Source organism: Nerophis lumbriciformis, linkage group LG20, assembly GCF_033978685.3.
Source record: "Nerophis lumbriciformis linkage group LG20, RoL_Nlum_v2.1, whole genome shotgun sequence".
Taxonomy (NCBI): domain Eukaryota; kingdom Metazoa; phylum Chordata; class Actinopteri; order Syngnathiformes; family Syngnathidae; genus Nerophis; species Nerophis lumbriciformis.
Genome location: NC_084567.2, coordinates 16728428 through 16747470, shown reverse-complemented (window position 1 = coordinate 16747470; position 19043 = coordinate 16728428). Strand labels below are relative to the sequence as shown.

The 19043-nt window shown below is 38.7% G+C and overlaps 1 protein-coding gene across 2 annotated transcripts in view; it reads left to right on the top strand.

Moving 5' to 3' along the window:
* The first annotated feature begins 765 nt into the window (after positions 1-765).
* The window catches only part of polr3g (polymerase (RNA) III (DNA directed) polypeptide G), a 25269-nt gene continuing 6991 nt past the window's right edge, over positions 766-19043 (top strand). Inside the window, exons 1-5 of one of the 2 annotated variants that reach the window (XM_061980537.1) lie at positions 766-922; positions 1039-1173; positions 13612-13741; positions 16789-16854; positions 16924-16983. In XM_061980537.1, coding sequence (XP_061836521.1) covers positions 1063-1173; positions 13612-13741; positions 16789-16854; positions 16924-16983 — 367 coding nt within the window. In that variant the 5' untranslated portion in view covers positions 766-922; positions 1039-1062. The remainder of the gene's footprint in view (positions 923-1038; positions 1174-13611; positions 13742-16788; positions 16855-16923; positions 16984-19043) is intronic. The other variant, XM_061980538.1, reaches the window with a different exon arrangement.

Genomic DNA, 19043 nt, shown 5'->3' with positions numbered 1-19043 from the left:
CTAATATATATATATATATATATATATATATATATATATATATATATATATATATATATATATATATATACAGTTTATATATATATATATATATATATATATATATATATATATATATATATATATATATATATATATATATATATATATATATATATATATATATACATATATATAATAAACAAAGTGCAAAGCCATAGGCTCACTCAATTTCAGTAAATAACTTACATTTGGAACACAGCATCATCGTTTTCACAGCTTTTTGGTTGTTAGAGGCAGAGAGTGTTTTAATGTAGGGTTCTAAATCTTTTTTAAAGGCACAAAAAACAGGTTAGGTATTGAGAAACTTACATTTATCAATATAAAACTTAGCCAATAGTATAATGAGGTTGCAAAGGTAAAATTCCTTTTCAAAAATGTTTTCATACAGTGTAAATCCAAATAGCACATCTTTAAAACAAAGCCCCCATTTGTCCCGTCATATACCTTGGATTTGACATTGTTTATAGGGTTAGGCGCAATAAGTGTTCAACTTCTGCAACATTTTCAATTTATGAATGTACAACAGTTTGTTTATTTTGTTGACCACTGACCGAAGAAGAAATAAACTAATAATATAAACGCAATAACTGGACACGCCCTTGTCGGTGGCGAGCGCTACTATTGGGCGAACGTGCGGAAGACGAACCCGCACAAATACGGCGGCTATTGGCTGAAAATAAACCACGCCTTTCGTGGCGTCACATAAAGAGGGAGGGAGTTAAATCGGTGTCGGCATGCTGCTGACTACTCAAATATGTCCACGCTGCCGGTGCTGCTAGCGAATGTCTGCGCTTTTATTGCGCTTTAACTGCGGTTGTGATGATTTGACACGTTTCCAAACAGGTGGAATAACTGGTATTAGTAGGTAACGTTCCCATTAGTGAGTATGAACATGTACTCTCAATGTATACTGTACTGTCTACACTACTGTGTGTTGCAATATATGAACATGTGTGACAAGAGTGACGTCATGCAGTTTGTGTGTGTGTTTTGCAGGTACAGAGGAGGTTAGCAGCAGCCATGGCAGGTAAAGGACGCGGAGTGGCAGCCTTCACCTTTAACATTGACGCCCTGGGCATCGGCAGGGGCAGCATGCCGGAAGCCAGGGTGGGGCCCAGTCCACTCTTTCCAGTAAGACACAGTTACATCGCATTTTAAGTGACTATTTGTGATCAAAATATGAATTAACATTGCTAACTAAATATGGTCCACGGTCAAACTGTCCCCATACAAGTGTAAAAAGAAGTTAACCACTTGCTATGATGTTAGCTAAAAAAACCTCTTAATTGTTAGGGTAGATAAAGTACAGTGTTTTGTAGACTATAGTATTTAGGCCACACCCACACATTTTTGGGAAAAAAATATATTTTTACATATATTAGCCGCACAGTACAAAATATTTTGTAGTTTTTTATTTACATACCTTTTTTAATTGTTTCCAAACGGCGCCTGTCACACGGCAGTAAAACGGCTGATCAAACAAAACAGAAGTCATGGTCCTGGACCCACTAGCTGTGGAAGCTAGCTCTCCAATCAGCTAAACAGACTCAATAACTCCACGGTGACGTTTTGGTGAATTTACTGAGAAATTTGTAAAACTGAAATAATACAAAAAGAATGCCATTATAAGTCAATAATACTGACAGACACTCATAAATGTGTTAGCATATTAGCTAATGCTAAGGACACTAGCTTGATTACATGTACAAATATGCATGAAAACACTCCTACAGACATCACACATGGTTTAGTAAGTAAGAATTGTTGTAGTTATATTGTAAATCTTACAAACGTTGCTTGGAGTGACGAATGAAGAATCCTCTCGAGGAGAAACGCTATCGATGGTTGCACTTCCGGTTCAAAGGATGAAACAGGAAGTACATTTTCAACCTGCAGCACCTGCAGTGAGCGAACTTGTCCAAAAGATGGCGCCATAGCGCAAACAATAACACACCTTTTCAGTGTCAGTCTAGGAAGACTATTTGTTAAATGCAAAACATTATGGCCATCAGCGAAGGAAAATCCTTAAATTAGTGGCACAGTTTTTTAAATTGCAAGGTTCAAAGCTTGGGGCAAAAAAGTAGCGGCTTATAGTCTGGAAAAATACGGTATTAAGGTCTTATTGGATGTCACGCATTAGTTTTTGTGCAACTTTTTTTTAAGGAAAAAGTGGTTTTGAATTCTAAATTGTAATTTTGCCTTGACGTAAAAAAAACAAAATTTGATTAAATTATTTTACACTCCAAAAAACAACTGTGAAAGAGTAAAACACAACTTTATTTAGTCTTGAATTTAGTGACAAAGGTGAGTTGCAGGTTACACAATTGTAAAAAAAAAAAAAAATACAATAAGAAATATTGTAAAAGAAACAAAACAATAGAACACCTTTATTTTGTTAGCAAGTGAATCTACAAACCCCGTTTCCATATGAGTTGGGAAATTGTGTTAGATGTAAATATTAACAGAATACAATGATTTGCAAATCCTTTTCAACCCATATTCAATTGAATGCTCTACAAATAATAATTAACTTTGAATTTCATGGCTGCAACACGTGCCAAAGTAGTTGGGAAAGGGCATGTTCACCATTGTGTTACATGGCCTTTCCTTTTAACAACACTCAGTAAACGTTTGGGAACTGAGGAGACACATTTTTTTTAAGCTTCTCAGGTGGAATTCTTTCCCATTCTTGCTTGATGTACAGCTTAAGTTGTTCAACAGTCTGGGGGTCTCCGTTGTGGTATTTTAGGCTTCATAATGCGCCACACATTTTCAATGGGAGACAGGTCTGGACTACAGGCAGGTCAGTCTAGTACCCGCACTCTTTTACTATGAAGCCACGTTGATGTAATAATACGTGACTTGGCATTGTCTTGCTGAAATAAGCAGGGGCGTCCATGGTAACGTTGCTTGGATGGCAACATATGTTGCTCCAAAACCTGTATGTACCTTTCAGCGTTAATGGTGCCTTCACAGATGTGTAAGTTACCCATGTCTTGGGCACTAATACACCCCCATACCATCACAGATGCTGGCTTTTCAACTTTGCGCCTATAACAATCCGGATGGTTCTTTTCTTCTTTGGTCCGGAGGACACGACGTCCACAGTTTCCAAAAACAATTTGAAATGTGGACTCGTCAGACCACAGAACACTTTTCCACTTTGTATCAGTCCATCTTAGATGAGCTCAGGCCCAGCGAAGCCGACGGCGTTTCTGGGTGTTGTTGATAAACGGTTTTCGCCTTGCATAGGAGAGTTTTAACTTGCACTTACAGATGTAGCGACCAACTGTAGTTACTGACAGTGGGTTTCTGAAGTGTTCCTGAGCCCATGTGGTGATATCCTTTACACACTGATGTCGCTTGTTGATGTAGTACAGCCTGAGGGATCGAAGGTCACGGGCTTAGCTGCTTACGTGCAGTGATTTCTACAGATTCTCTGAACCTTTTGATGATATTACGGACCGTAGATGGTGAAATCCCTAAATTCCTTGCAATAGCTGGTTGAGAAAGGTTTCTCTTAAACTGTTCAACAATTTGCTCACGCATTTGTTGACAAAGTGGTGACCCTCGCCCCATCCTTGTTTGTGAATGACTGAGCATTTCATGGAATCTACTTTTATTCCCAATCATGGCACCCACCTGTTCCCAATTTGCCTGTTCACCTGTGGGATGTTCCAAATAAGTGTTTGATGAGCATTCCTCAACTTTATTAGTATTTATTGCCACCTTTCCCAACTTCTTTGTCACGTGTTGCTGGCATCAAATTCTAAAGTTGATGATTATTTGCAAAACAAAAAACCTTTATCAGTTTGAACATCAAATATGTTGTCTTTGAGCATATTCAACTGAATATGGGTTGAAAATGATTTGCAAATCATTGTATTCCGTTTATATTTACATCTAACACAATTTCCCAACTCATATGGAAACGGGGTTTGTAAATCGATTCATTTTCCAGAATTGAATTTATATTTAATGTAAAGGTTTTTATTTCAAGTGTTTCCTTCCTCAATTATAAATCCCCTCATAGAGCAAGGCAGAAAGGAAATGTCAACACGAGCATGAAAAACACTCAATGTCAACAAAATAGTAAAATCACATTGAACACGTAACAATAAGCTCTTAAAATGAAGATGCAAAAATAAGAAATATGTAAGAAATGCTTAATAATTTAAGAACTGCGTGGTGCCTTTCTGGGATATGTAGGAGAAACTGATCCATGTTAACCCTGATTGAAGCACAATTGAAATGTGGGTGGTTGATGAGCCTTTTGTGTGCTTGTTGGTTACTATATCTCTCTAAGGCCATTCAGGAAGGCTGCGGTGTGTGGTTTTACAGTATGTGACTATCTGTCTTTGGTTTCTTTTTATTATAGTTGTTATTATTATTATTCTTATTGTATCTATTTTTTAATTTGACTTTACATTTGTATTTTTGACAACTGCTGTCAATTGTACGTGTCTGAAAACTATTAAAAGTCTCAGAAAATAGTGCAAAGTGTGAAAAAGTAAGCATGGAGAAACCTGAAGAAGTTACAGCTTTTTGATTGATTGATTGAGACTTGTAATAGTAGATTGTACAGTACATATTCCGTACAATTGACCACTAAATGGTAACACCCCAATAAGTTTTTCAACTTGTTTAAGTCGGGGTCCACGTTAATCAATTCATGGTAAAGGGTGAGCACAGCCAAAGAGGTGTGGTATTAGCGGTCTTGTTGGGGACGAGAAACTTGCATCATTTACAGACCACATTGGTCTGACTACGGTCCCTTTAAAAAAAAATCCCAAAATCTGCTATACTGTCCAAGTGACCTTTCCTTTTTTCCCACAATTTACCGGTAACTCATTTTAATTGGATTTTCTTACTCCATGCAAAGATTCATCGGTGACTAAACAAGAAGGCACAACCAAACATGATAGTTGATACTATTACCTGATTGGCTGTTGGCGTGTTCCTCCCACTGATCAGTGATCACGTCGTGCGTTGCTCGGTTACCAGAGAGCGAGTGCCTTTGTTCATGCAACCAACCTTGCTTCCATACTTACGATTTCTTCCGACAAAATGATCGAACGTTTTATCTAACACATTTTTTATCGATAGCGATATAAATGTATATCGTTTCATCGACCAGCCCTAATTTTCACACCAGATATATTGCGAGAATCTGTTTGAATCGATTCTGAGTCAAACCCTGAGTGATGAGTCAAGGAAGCCATAAATTGATTAACGTGGACCCCGATTAAACAAGTTGAAAAACGTAATGGGGTGTTACCATTTAGTGGTCAATTGTACGGAATATGTACTTCACTGTGCAATCTACTAATACAAGTTTCAATCAATCAATCAAGCAACCATCAAACTCTAATAGTTTTTGTTGCGGTCGACTAATTGCAACTAAAGTAACGATTCAAAGATACATTTGAAAGATTTCAAAAAAGGGCCTTGAGAACAGCCGCATCGATACAGTATTTTCTTGCTTTACGTAATCCACAGGTGTCAAACTCAAGGGCCACATCATTGCAAGTGGCCCTTGAAAGCATAGAACTAAAGTACTTCTTCTATATTGCAAAATGTATGCTTTCAATTTTGCCAGAAAAATTTTGATATAAACTTTATAGTGATCTGATCATGCAACAAGATATTCCAAACATGTTTTATCAAAAAATAAATACTTAACTTAGAGGTGTCTCGATACAACTTCCAATACGATACAGTTGTTGGCCAATACCTATATCAGCACCATTCCTAGTACTTACTTAGTAATATATTACAAACCCCGTTTCTATATGAGTTGTGAAATTGTGTTAGATGTAAATATAAATGGAATACAATGATTTGCAAATCCTTTTCAATCCATATTCAATTGAATGCACTACAAACACAAGATATTTGATGTTCAAACTCATAAACTTTATTTTTTTTTTGCAAATAATAATTAACTTAGAATTTCATGGCTGCAACACGTGCCAAAGTAGTTGGGAAAGGGCATGTTCACCACTGTGTTACATGGCCTTTCCTTTTAACAACACTCAGTAAACGTTTGGGAACTGAGGAGACACATTTTTTAAGCTTCTCGGGTGGAATTCTTTCCCATTCTTGCTTGATGTACAGCTTAAGTTGTTCAACAGTCCGGGGGTCTCCGTTGTGCTATTTTAGGCTTCATAATGCGCCACACATTTTCAATGGGAGACAGGTCTGGACTACAGGCAGGCCAGTCTAGTACCCGCACTCTTTTACTATGAAGCCACGTTGATGTAACACGTGGCTTGGCATTGTCTTGCTGAAATAAGCAGGGGCGTCCATGGTAACGTTGCTTGGATGGCAACATATGTTGCTCCAAAACCTGTATGTACCTTTCAGCATTAATGGCGCCTTCACAGATGTGTAAGTTACCCATGTCTTGGGTACTAATACACCCCCATACCATCACAGATGCTGGCTTTTCAACTTTGCGCCTATAACAATCCGGATGGTTCTTTTCCTCTTTGGTCCGGAGGACACAACGTCCACAGTTTCCAAAAACAATTTGAAATGTGGACTCGTCAGACCACAGAACACTTTTCCACTTTGTATCAGTCCATCTTAGATGAGCTCAGGCCCAGCGAAGCCGACGGCGTTTCTGGGTGTTGTTGATAAACGGTTTCCGCCTTGCATAGGAGTTTTAACTTGCACTTACAGATGTAGCGACCAACTGTAGTTACGGACAGTGGGTTTCTGAAGTGTTCCTGAGCCCATGTGGTGATATCCTTTACACACTGATGTTGCTTGTTGATGCAGTACAGCCTGAGGGATCGAAGGTCACGGGCTTAGCTGCTTACGTGCAGTGATTTCTCCAGATTCTCTGAACCCTTTGATGATATTACGGACCGTAGATGGTGAAATCCCTAAATTCCTTGCAATAGCTGGTTGAGAAAGGTTTTTCTTGAACTGTTCAACAATTTGCTCACGCATTTGTTGACAAAGTGGTGACCCTCGCCCCATCCTTGTTTGTGAATGACTGAGCATTTCATGGAATCTACTTTTATACCCAATCATGGCACCCACCTGTTCACCTGTGGGATGTTCCAAATAAGTGTTTGATGAGCATTCCTCAACTTTATTAGTATTTATTGCCACCTTTCCCAACTTCTTTGTCACGTGTTGCTGGCATCAAATTCTAAAGTTGATGATTATTTGCAAAACAAAAAACCTTTATCAGTTTGAACATCAAATATGTTGTCTTTGAGCATATTCAACTGAATATGGGTTGAAAATGATTTGCAAATCATTGTATTCCGTTTATATTTACATCTAACACAATTTCCCAACTCGTATGGAAACGGGGTTTGTACATGGTAACTGAGATTGATGTATTGTATTAATAATATAATAAGTATATATTATATACTGTAGATCAGGGGTCTCAGAATTGGCCCGCGAGACGTTATTTTGCGGCCCGCACATTTAATATGAAAATGTAATGTTAGTGCGGCCCGTGAGTTTTATATGAATGGCGCTTGACAGCGTCATACTTGCCAACCCTCCCGATTTTTCCGGGAGACTCCCGAATTTCAGGGCAACTATTCTCTCGAATGTCTGCCGATTTTCACCCAAACAACAATATTAAGGGCGTGCCGTGATGGCACTGCCTTTAGCGCCCTCTACAACCTGTACAAACAGCGTGCCAGCCCAGTCACAGGTGGGCGGGGTTTGGTGGTAGCGGGGGTGTATATTGCAGCCCGGAAGAGTTAGGGCTGCAAGGTGTTCTGGGTATTTGTTCTGTTGTGTTTATGTTGTCTTTACGGTGCAGATGTTCTCCCGAAATGTGTTTGTCATTCTTGTTTGGTGTGGGTTCACAGTGTGGCGCATATTTGTAACAGTGTTAAACTTGTTTATTCGGCCACCCTCAGTGTGACCTGTATGGCTGTTGATCAAGTATGTCTTGCAGTCACTTACATGTGTCTGCAGAAGCCTCATACAACATGTGATTGGGCCGGCACGCTGTCTGTATGGTGAAAAAGCGGATGCGATGACAGGTTGTAGAGGACGTTAAAGGCAGTGCTTTCACGGCACGCCCTTAATATTGTTGTTTGGGTGAAAATTGGGAAAATGGTTGCCCCGGGAAATTGTCGGGAGGGGCACTGAAATTCGTGAGTCTCACGAAAAAATCGGGAGGGTTGGCAAGTATGTTGCTAGGGCGGGATAGCCATTCAAAGAAAGTGAATTCATTAAAAAGTGCATGTTAGACTTTTTTTAAGAAATCTTTTCTTGCGGCCCAGCCTCAACCAGTTTCTGCATCCAGTGGCCCCCCAGGTAAATTGCGTTTGAGACCCCTGCTGTAGATATTACATATGTTATATTTTATATTGCTACTATGGTACATGTTTAGTCTACTTTATACCTGCATTATCCTTTCCATCCTTTGTAACTGAGCTACTGTGTGGAACAATTTGCCTTGTGGATCAATAAAGTTAGTCTAAGTCTTACTATGTTTGACTAGCTTGTGTGCTTAGCTGTTGTGTAGCTGCTAGCTCCTAGTAGTAGCATTTAGCCTGGCATGTTTACCTTTTTGTAAAAGACTTGACTAAAATGGAAGAAAAGACTAACCATCCATCGTTTTAGACGTTAACTGGCTGTACCACATGTAAACGTAATGTTGGACTGCTTGTATTGGAGTACATTTTTTATGTAAGATCCAATACTTGTGATTTTGCTGGTGTCGGACAGATGGCCGACATCAATATTGGATCGGGACACTCCTAACAAAAGTATCTGCACCTTGACTTATGATTTCCAAGAAAATTATGCCTTAATAACAACTACCATATTTTTCGGAGTATAAGTCGCTCCGGAGTATAAGTCACACCGGCCGAAAATGCATAATAAAGAAGGAAAAAAAACGTATAAGTTGCATTTTTTGGGGAAATGTATTTGATAAAAGCCAACACCAAGAATAGACATTTGAAAGGTAATTTAAAATAAATAAAGAATAGTGAACAACAGGCTGAATAAGTGTACGTTATATGAGGCATAAATAACCAACTGAGAACGTGCCTGGTATGTTAACGTAACATATTATGGTAAGAGTCATTCAAATAACTATAACATATAGAACATGCTATACGTTTACCAAACAATCTGTCACTCCTAATCGCTAAATCCCATGAAATCTTATACGTCTAGTCTCTTACGTGAATGAGCTAAATAATATGATTTGATATTTTACGCTAATGTGTTAATAATTTCACACATAAGTCGCTCCTGAGTATAAGTCGCACCCCCGGCCAAACTATGAAAAAAAAAACTGCGACTTATAGTCCGAAAAATACGGTAATAATAAATAATCATGTACATTTGTCCCAATACCAATATTTTGGTACAGGTACCAACATGTGTTTCGATACTTTTCTAACTAAAGGGCACCACTACAAATGGCATTATTGGCTTTATTTTAACAAAATATCTTAGGGTACATTAAACATATGTTTCTTATTGCAAGGTTGTCCTTAAATAAAATAGTGAATATCAGTGTTTCCCACAGGACAGGCATCTATTTGTGGTGGTGTGGTCGGGGGGCAGGGGGTGGCGGCGGCGGCGGCGGCGCCGATGACCAAGAAGAACGCGGAGTTGGAATATAATTACAACATTTTATGTACATATTTATATACAGATTTGAACAATTAGTGATTCACTGAAATATATTAATTGTGGTTCTTACAAAAAATATATCTTATAAAATATAAAAGCTAAAATGTCTCTTAAAGCTCTGCCCCTTTAATTAGTGAATACTAAATAATTTAACTTTAGCCTACTACAACAACCATATTTACCAGCAACATGAAGTGAAACAGAGGCAGAGGTGTCCTGCCACAGTCAGTCAACCTCCTCCTCCTCCTCCTGCTGCTGCTGAACAGGTCGCACCTGTGGTCCGGACTGTAGGCCTACCTCCTCTCCAAGTCGAGCCCTTTTCGGCCGTTGAAAATATTTTTCTATACTCATCTGTGTGAAGGAGTGAACATCCAACATTAGAATTTATTACTAACGAGCAGAACCGCTCTATGTACAGTGCCGTCTAACCTTAAGCGGCAGCAGCTCAACACATGCAGGGTTCAACGTTAAGGTTTTTTTCTACTTTCCTGACTTCTCAAATCTACTTGCCCCAATATTTTTACTTGTCCTTTTTTTCTGGCTGTGTAGTGCTCATGGCTTATATCTTACTAGAATTCTTCCCGTTGACTATTTACAACACTACACAGTAATTATTATTATTATTATTATCTATAATTACATTTAAATGGCATTGCATACATGTAAAATTAAATGCTATTTCACATTATTTGACCAGTAGCAGTTACACTCATCTGAACAGGTCAGCCACCTGTTTAAAGCCCGATCACAGTTGAAATCTTGAAATGAAGGGCCTTTAATGGCCAAAACATTAACCTGGACAACATTTTAACAGCTTGTTGGCTCAGATTTTATTCTTTTCATTGCAGTCACATGCTGCAGTGGACAGTGAACAATTTAGCTTCAGTCCATGTGTGTTTGACAACAGGGCTATAACCTGGACACGTTAGCTCGTCGGTGAAATCGCGGATTAACGTTAAATATATGACGAGCCGCGAGCGATGCAGCTATAACCTATCTACCTATAACACCTGTAAAAATGAAGCAATGCTACCACGCTAGCAAGCGTTAGCTAGCCGGCTATGAGCCACCAAGCTGCTAACTATCGCCAAAAGGCACCATTTAAGTTTTTTTCCCCATGGCATCCTGGATCAAGGCTTTCAGCAGCTTTTGGACATTTGAGGTCGAAACGTAGGAAGCGCCATCATTATGAAAAGTAGCCGGCGAGTATTTTGATCCCGTCCGTCCCTCTTCTTCTTCTTCTTCTTCTGGCCGACCAGGTGAATTAAGTGCTATTGGCGGAGTTACAATGCATAGTAGGCTACCGCCACCTACTGCACCGGAGGTGTAACTACAAGCAACATTCACAGACAGTCCCATTGCTTTTATGAGCGGTCGAGCGAGTCAAAAGCCGAAAAATCCATTTGTGGCGGACGTAATTCTTTCGTGGCGGGCCGCCACAAATAAATGAATGTGTGGGAAATACTGAACATACTAGACATCTTGTCTTTTAGTAGTAAGTAAACAAACAAAGACTCCTAATTAGTCTGCTGACATATGCAGTAACATATTGTGTCATTTATCATTCTATTATTTTGTCAACATTGTGAAGGACAAACAGTAGAAAATTAATTATTAATCCACTTGTTCATTTACTGTTAATATCTGCTTACTTTCTCTTAACCTCTTAAGGCCCAAGCTGTTTGTTTACATGCTTTTTTTTCATTTCTCTTTGCTATTTGGGCTTATTGGACCCTAATTAGAATAAAAACTAAGAATCATCTTTTTATATGATGTACTTAGTCCATAAGTACACAAATGTGTACTTCATGCTAAGTCTTATTTTTACACTCCCCCCCCCCCCCCCCCAAATTCCATTGTATGTTATACTCTTCTGACACCACCAGATGACAGTATAAGTGTCCACATAAGCGGCCATAAGACCCCAATTCAGTAGTGTACACACTTTTGGAAATAAGAGCTAAAAGGTGCTGTCCACGCATGTGGCCACTAAGCCTTTAGAGCATGGGTGTCAAACTCTGGCCCGCGGGCCAAATTTGGCCCGCCGTGTAATTTCATTTGGCCCTTGAGGCAATATCAAATTAACATTAGAGCTGGCCCACCGGTATTATACAGCGGCGGTGCCGCTGTAACACCGCATTCACCGCTAATACTCATACTTGCCAACCCTCCCGATTTTCAGTGCCCCTCTCGAAAGTCTCCCGGGGCAACCATTCTCCTGAATTTCTCCCAATTTCCACCCGGACAACAATATTTAGGCAGTACCTTTTGCACTGCCTTTAGCGTCCTCTACAACTTGTCGTCACGTCTGCTTTTCCTCCATTCAAACAGCATGCCGGCCCCTGTCACATGATATATGCGGCTTCTACACACACATAAGTGAATGCAAGGCATTTTGATCAAGAGCCATACAGGTCACACTGAGGGTGGCCGTGTAAACAAGTTTAACACTGTTACAAATATGCGCCACACTGTGAACCCACACCAAACAAGAATGACAAACACATTTCGGGAGAACATCCGCACCGTAACACAACATAAACACAACAGAACAAATACCCAGAACCCCTTGCAGCACTAACTCTTCCGGGACGCTACAATATACACCCCTGCTACCACCAAACCCCGCCCACCTACGCCCCGACATTAATGAACTAGCATCCCAGAAAAGATGGCAGGTATCTGGCTTGGGCACATCAGATTAGATCAGTGTGTTGCAAACTGAGCAGTAAAAAGGCCTGAATGGTTAGTTTATTCATTATTTTATTTTAAAATTTATTAGCTTGTGGAAAAAGTTAATGTTGATATTTACCTCAGAAGGTTGCAAATAAAAAGAGGCATTCAATTTTTTATTTAAATTTTATTTAATATACCATTGATGTTTTTTCGTTTGTTTTTTTAAAGCTGATTTTGCACTATTAAGTTTTATATAAGTGTTGCTTGTTCCATATTCAGTGTTAAAGCAAATCAGTGTAGCAAACTGAGCAATAATTAAAGTTTTATTCATGCACTTTCTTTTGCTACTTCAAGGCTTGAATGTTTGATTCATTCATTATTTTATTTTCAAATTTATTATTAGCCTGTGGAAAAAGTTAATGTTGATATTTACCTCAGAAGGCTGCAAATAGAAAAGAGGCATTAAATGTGTATTTAAATTGTATTTGATATGCCATTGATATTTTATTATTATTATTTGAAACTCTATTTTGCATGTCATTATAAAGTTATATAATTATATAATATATTATTATTGCTTGTTCAATATTCAATGCAAAACTTGTTTGGGTCCCTACTAAAAGGTTAATTTGTTCAACCTTGGCCCGCGGCTTTGTTCACTTTTAAATTTTGGCCCACTCTGTATTTGAGTTTGACACCCCTGCTTTAGAGGTAAACATGTTCTATCTACACTTCTGTTGAAATGTAATCATCACTTATTCTTCCGTTTACTTTTGGATACTTTACATTAGTTTTGGATGATACCACAAATTTGGGTATCAATCCGATACAAGGAGACACTGATTAGTGATTTAGAAGTAGCTAAAACACTGCTGACTGCTAAGTTATTTAGCCAGGTCTTAAAGCACCTTTTCCTGAAGGCGTTTCAGTGTTATAACTTCACCTTTATCGTCAGTTTTTAAGCCAAAATGCGTCCCTTCTCGCTTTTCTGTCTACACGTGTCTGCTTGAAAGTACTCTGTGATTGTGCGCTGCCGAACAAGCTCCTCTGCTCGTAAAGCAGCAATGACACGACGTGACGACATGCCCATTAAAGAAAAAAAAGGGGGGGGGTACTTTTTAGAGGCAGTATAGTACCGAATATAATTAATTAGTATAGCGGTACTATACTACTAGCGGTATACCGTACAACCCTAATAGACACTACATTTACTGTTAAGAAAACAAGTCTGACCTCGTCCTTCCTCCCCGCCCCTCGCAGGTGCCGGACTTCAAGCCTGTGCCACTGAAGGCGGGGGAGGTGGAGGACTACATGCTGGCTCTCAAACAGGAGATGAGAGGAGCCATGCGGCGGATGCCACACAACATCAAGTTTCACGCCAAAAAGGCAGGTGAGGAGCGCACATTTCTCACGTCCAACTGGACTCGCGTGGAGGACTTGGTGAGTGACGCGCACTGGCGTTCATATTCTGCCGGCAGAGTCCGAGTCAGTTTTTATGCATCGGATTTAGACCCGGGCATGGGTGTCAAAGTCCTTTTCATTGAGGGCCACGTCGCAAATAACTACGCTTAGTTGACATTGTCCACAATAAAGTTTGTCGCCGACAATAATCAATTTGTCCACAATAGTCGTGACGTCATCACTCGTGTCTTTCTGGGCGCAGGCGGGTCCGTGCCGCCACTCGCATGTAAACATGTAAAGTGAGGATATTTCCTCTTATTCTTGTTAAAAACAGGACTACCTTGCTCATTCTGCAAAGCGGACCTTGTTTCCATGGCAGTGCATCTATGACACGCCTGCATTTAAAGCGGAGACATGATGACGTTTGGAGGGAGGATGTGACCTCAACCTCGGTGAGAGTTGTGTGAAAAATAACTTTCACTATCATTTTAGCCAAAGTCAGCCAGCTAAACTTTGTTTACATCAATTCAAGTACTTTTTAAAGCAGCAGCAATTTTTTTCAATACCGGGGGGGGGGAGGCACAATAACAAACGCGAACCCCGCACACACACACACACACACACACACACACGCGCACAGACACACACACACACACACAGGCACCAATGCGGAGGTATCATAAGATTAAAAATACAATCTATTAAATAGCCATATATGATCCGACTAATCGATAAGATAGTCGTTGACTAATCGACTATCAGAATAATCGTTAGTTGCAGCCCTACTGTAACAGTGAATAATTTATGAATATGCCTATGCATTTGATTAATATATATTTAGCAAACTTTTACACACATTATAAAAATAAAACCCTGTACATTTTACATTAAACTGTCAACTCAGTCCCCAGAATTGTACTGTAAAATTGACTGTTTTTTTAATAACATTATGGTAAATGGAAAAACAATACCACTGTTTACAGTAAAAAAAACAAAAAAAACTGTCAGCTTAGCCACCAGAATGTTACTGTAAAATAAACTGTTTTTTTTAACAACATATTACGGTAAATGGAAAAACTGTACCACTGTTTTTGTACAGTAATAAAACTGACAGCTTAGTCGCCAGAATCTTACTGTAAAAGTTACGGTGGTTTTGACAAACTTATTACTGGAAATGGAAAAACGGTAGCATTGAGTTTTTGTTTTTTCAATTCTGGCAACTGAGCTGCCAGTTTTTTACCGTGGAAAAAAAAACTGATACGGTTTTTCCATTTACAGTAACCGTAGATTTTGCGGTAAAAAAAATTGTCAACTCAGTCACCAGAATTTTACTGTAAAATGACCAGTGTTTTTTTTTTGTTTTTTTACAACATACTACGGTAAATGGAAAAACGGTACCACTGTTTGTTTTTTTAATTCTGGCAACTGTGGTACCGTTTTTTCCATTTTACCGTAGATTTTGCGGTAAAAAAAACCTCAAAGGTCAACTCGGTCACCAGAATTTTACTGTAAAATGAAACGTGTTTTTTATCGACATTTGACGGTAAATAGAATAAGGGTACCTCTGTTTGTTTTAATTCTGGCAACTGTGGTACGGTTTTTCCATTTACAGTAATAGACCGTTGTGTATATTTTACAGAAAAAAACAACTCAACTCAGTCACCAGAATGTCACTAGTTTTTTACCATGAAAAAAAAAAAACTTACCGTTTTTCCATTTACAGTAACCGTAGATTTTGCGTATAAAAAAAAAAAAAACAGTCAAAAGAATTTTACTGTAAAATCAAGTGTTTTTGTTGTTGTTTTTTTACAACATATTACAGTAAATGGAAAAACGGTACCAGTGTTTTATTATTTTTTTATTCTGGCAACTGTGGTACAGTTTTTCCATTTACAGTAATAGACCGTCTATATTTTACAGTAAAAAAACTCAACTCAGTCACCAGAATGTTACTTTAAAATAAACAGTTTTTTAAGAACATATTACGGTAAATGGGAAAAACGGTACCACTGGGTTTTTTTTTTAATAGTAATGAAGAGGGCAGCTCATTCGCCAGAATCTTACTGTAAAAGTTACAGTGGTTTTTGACAAACTTATTACTGGAAATGGAAAAACGGTAGCATTGAGTTTTTTAAAATTCTGGCAACTGAGCTGCCAGTTTTTTACCATGAAAAAAAAAACTTACCGTTTTTCCATTTACAGTAACCGTAGATTTTGCGTATTAAAAAAAAAACTGTCAACATAATTTTACTGTAAAATCAAGTTTTTTTTGGTTTTTTTTTTTTTACAACATATTACAGTAAATGGAAAAACAGTACCAGTGTTTTTTTGTTTTTTTAATTCTGGCAACTGTGGTACAGTTTTTCCATTTACAGTAATAGACCGTTGTAGACTCAACTCAGTCACCAGAATGTTACTGCAAAATATACAGTGTTTTTATTTTTTTTACAACATATTACGGTAAATGCAAAAACGGTAGCATTAAGGTTTTTTTTTTATTCTGGCAACTGAGCTGCCAGTTTTTTACCGTGGAAAAAAACTGTTACGGTTTTTCAATTTACAGTAACTGTATATTTTGCAGTAAAAAAAACTGTCAAGTCAGTCACCAGAATTTTACTGTAAAATGACCAGTGTTTTTTTTTGTTTTTTTTTACGACATATTACGGTCAATGGAAAAACGGTACCACTGTTTAGTTTTTTTAATTCGGGCAACTGTGGTAGTTTTGACATTTACAGTAATAGATTGTCGTAGATTTTACAGTAAAAAAAACTCAAATCAGTCACCAGAATGTTAGTGTAAAATATAGTGTTTTTGTTTTTTTTACAACATATTACAGTAAATGCAAAAACGGTAGCATTATTTTTTTTTTTACCATGACGTGTGTGTAAAGATGGTAAAGTGTGAATATGACGTGTGTGTGTAAAGATGGTAAAGTGTGAATATGACGTGTGTGTGTGTAAAGATGGTAAAGTGTGAATATGACGTGTGTGTGTGTGTGTGTGTGTAAAGATGGTAAAGTGTGGTGGTGTTTGCAGATGTGCAGAAGTACACGGAGAGGTACTTGCAGCAGAAGCAGGAGGACGATGAGGACTGGACACCAGGTCATTGAAACACAACAAGATGTTTGTGCTGTGAAGCACATTGAAAATATCAATCTTTTATATTTGAAGATTGGAATCTCTTCCCCAAAGAATTGATGCCACAAAAGAAAAAGGCCAAAGTGAAAACAGGTATTTCAAATCACATTCCTAAGGTTTGGGGGTTTTCTTTGGTTGAAGGAGGATTTTAGTCCATGTTAAAAACACACCATTGTGGTCTTCAACCTTTTCCTGGTCAGAGACCCCCAGACTACTGGACAAGTGGAGCAGGGACCCCCCAATTATCTTTATTTTATACAATTATTTTCAATTCAACTGTAAAGGTACCTTGCTACTGTGCAATACTAACATACTCCAATTATACAATAGTGTCGCTAATCGCTAGCTGATGACCAACGCATTAATCTCCAACTGGCAATTGTCACGCTAATCACTAGCTGACAACTAGCGCATCAACCGCGAGCTGACAATTGTCTCTCTAATCGCTAGCTGGCAACTGGCACGCTAAACTCCAGCTGGTAACTGGCACGTTAATTGATAACTGACAACTGGCGCATTAATCGCAAGCTGACAATCGTCTCTCCAATCGCTAGCTGGCAACTAACAGCAATAATCTCCAACGGACAACTAGTGCGTTAATCGCTAGCTGACAATTGTCGCTCTAATCGCTAGCTGACAACTGCTGCATTAACCTCGAGCTGACAATTGTCGCTCTAATCGCTAGCTGGCAACTGTCGCGCTAAACTCCAGCTGGTAACTGGCACGTTAATTGATAGCTGACAACTAGCGCATTAACCGCAAGCTGACAATTCTCTCTCTAATCGCTAGTTGGCAACTAACGCATTCATCTCCAACTGACAACTAGTGCGTTAATCGCTAGCTGACAATTGTCACGCTAATTGCTAGCTGGCAATTGCCGCTCTAATCGCTAGCTGGCACGCTAAACTCCAGCTGGTAACTGGCACGTTAATTGATAACTGACAACTGGCGCATTAACCACGAGCTGACAATTATCTCTCTAATCGCTAGCTGGCAACTAACAGCATTAATCTCCAACGGACAACTAGTGCGCTAATCGCCATCTGACAACTGCCGCGTTAACCGCGAGCTGACAATTGGCGCTCTAATCGCCAGCTGGCAACTGGCACGCTAAACTCCAGCTGGTAACTGGCACGTTAATCGCAAGCTGACAATTGTCTCTTTAATTGCTAGTTGGCAACTAATAGCATTAATCTCCAACTGACAACTAGTGCGTTAATCGCTAGCTGACAATTGTCACGCTAATCGCTAGCTGATAATTGTCGCCCTAATCGCTAGCTGGCAATTGTCGCTCTAATCGCTAGCTGGCACGCTAAACTCCAGCTGGTAACTGGCACGTTAATTGATAACTGACAACTGGCGCATTAATCGCAAGCTGACAATTATCGCTCTAATCGCTAGCTGGTAACTGGCACGTTAATTGATAACTGACAACTGCCGCATTAATCGCAAGCTGACAATTGTCCCTCTAATCGCTAGCTGGCAACTAACAGCATTAATCTCCAACGGACAACTAGTGCGGTAATCGCTAGCTGACAATTGTCGCTCTAATCGCTAGCTGACAACTGCCGCATTAACCGCAAGCTGACAATTGTCGCTCTAATCGCTAGCTGGCAACTGTCGCGCTAAACTCCAGCTGGTAACTGGCACGTTAATTGATAACTGACAACTGGCTCAATAACCGCAAGCTGACCATTGGCGCTCTAAAAAATAAAAAAGTGACTTATTTTTAACATGTTTATGTTTTGGACCCCCAATAATTTGTTGTTGTTTTTTCAACTGCCATCGTTCAAAAATATATGAATTAAAATCGATGTTATGAATTGACTTAAAAAGAAAATTATGACTTAATATATAAATTTAATTTTTTTATTTCATATATATTTCTTAAAAAGTGTGAAAAAAAAAATATCGACTGACTGATCTGAAGTTGATCTTGAGATTTAACCCTTGAAAGTAAAAATAAAAATGTATTTTTACCACATTCATGAGTGAAGCACTTTTGAATCCCTGAAATTGTTTTCCTTTTTTAAATGTCATTGCTTAACATAATAATGAATCAAAAGCAGTCTTGTGAATTATTGACTTATTCAAGTCTGCAATTACTTCAAATCAAATATTCCACTTTGAATTTTTGGGGGGTAAATTAAGGA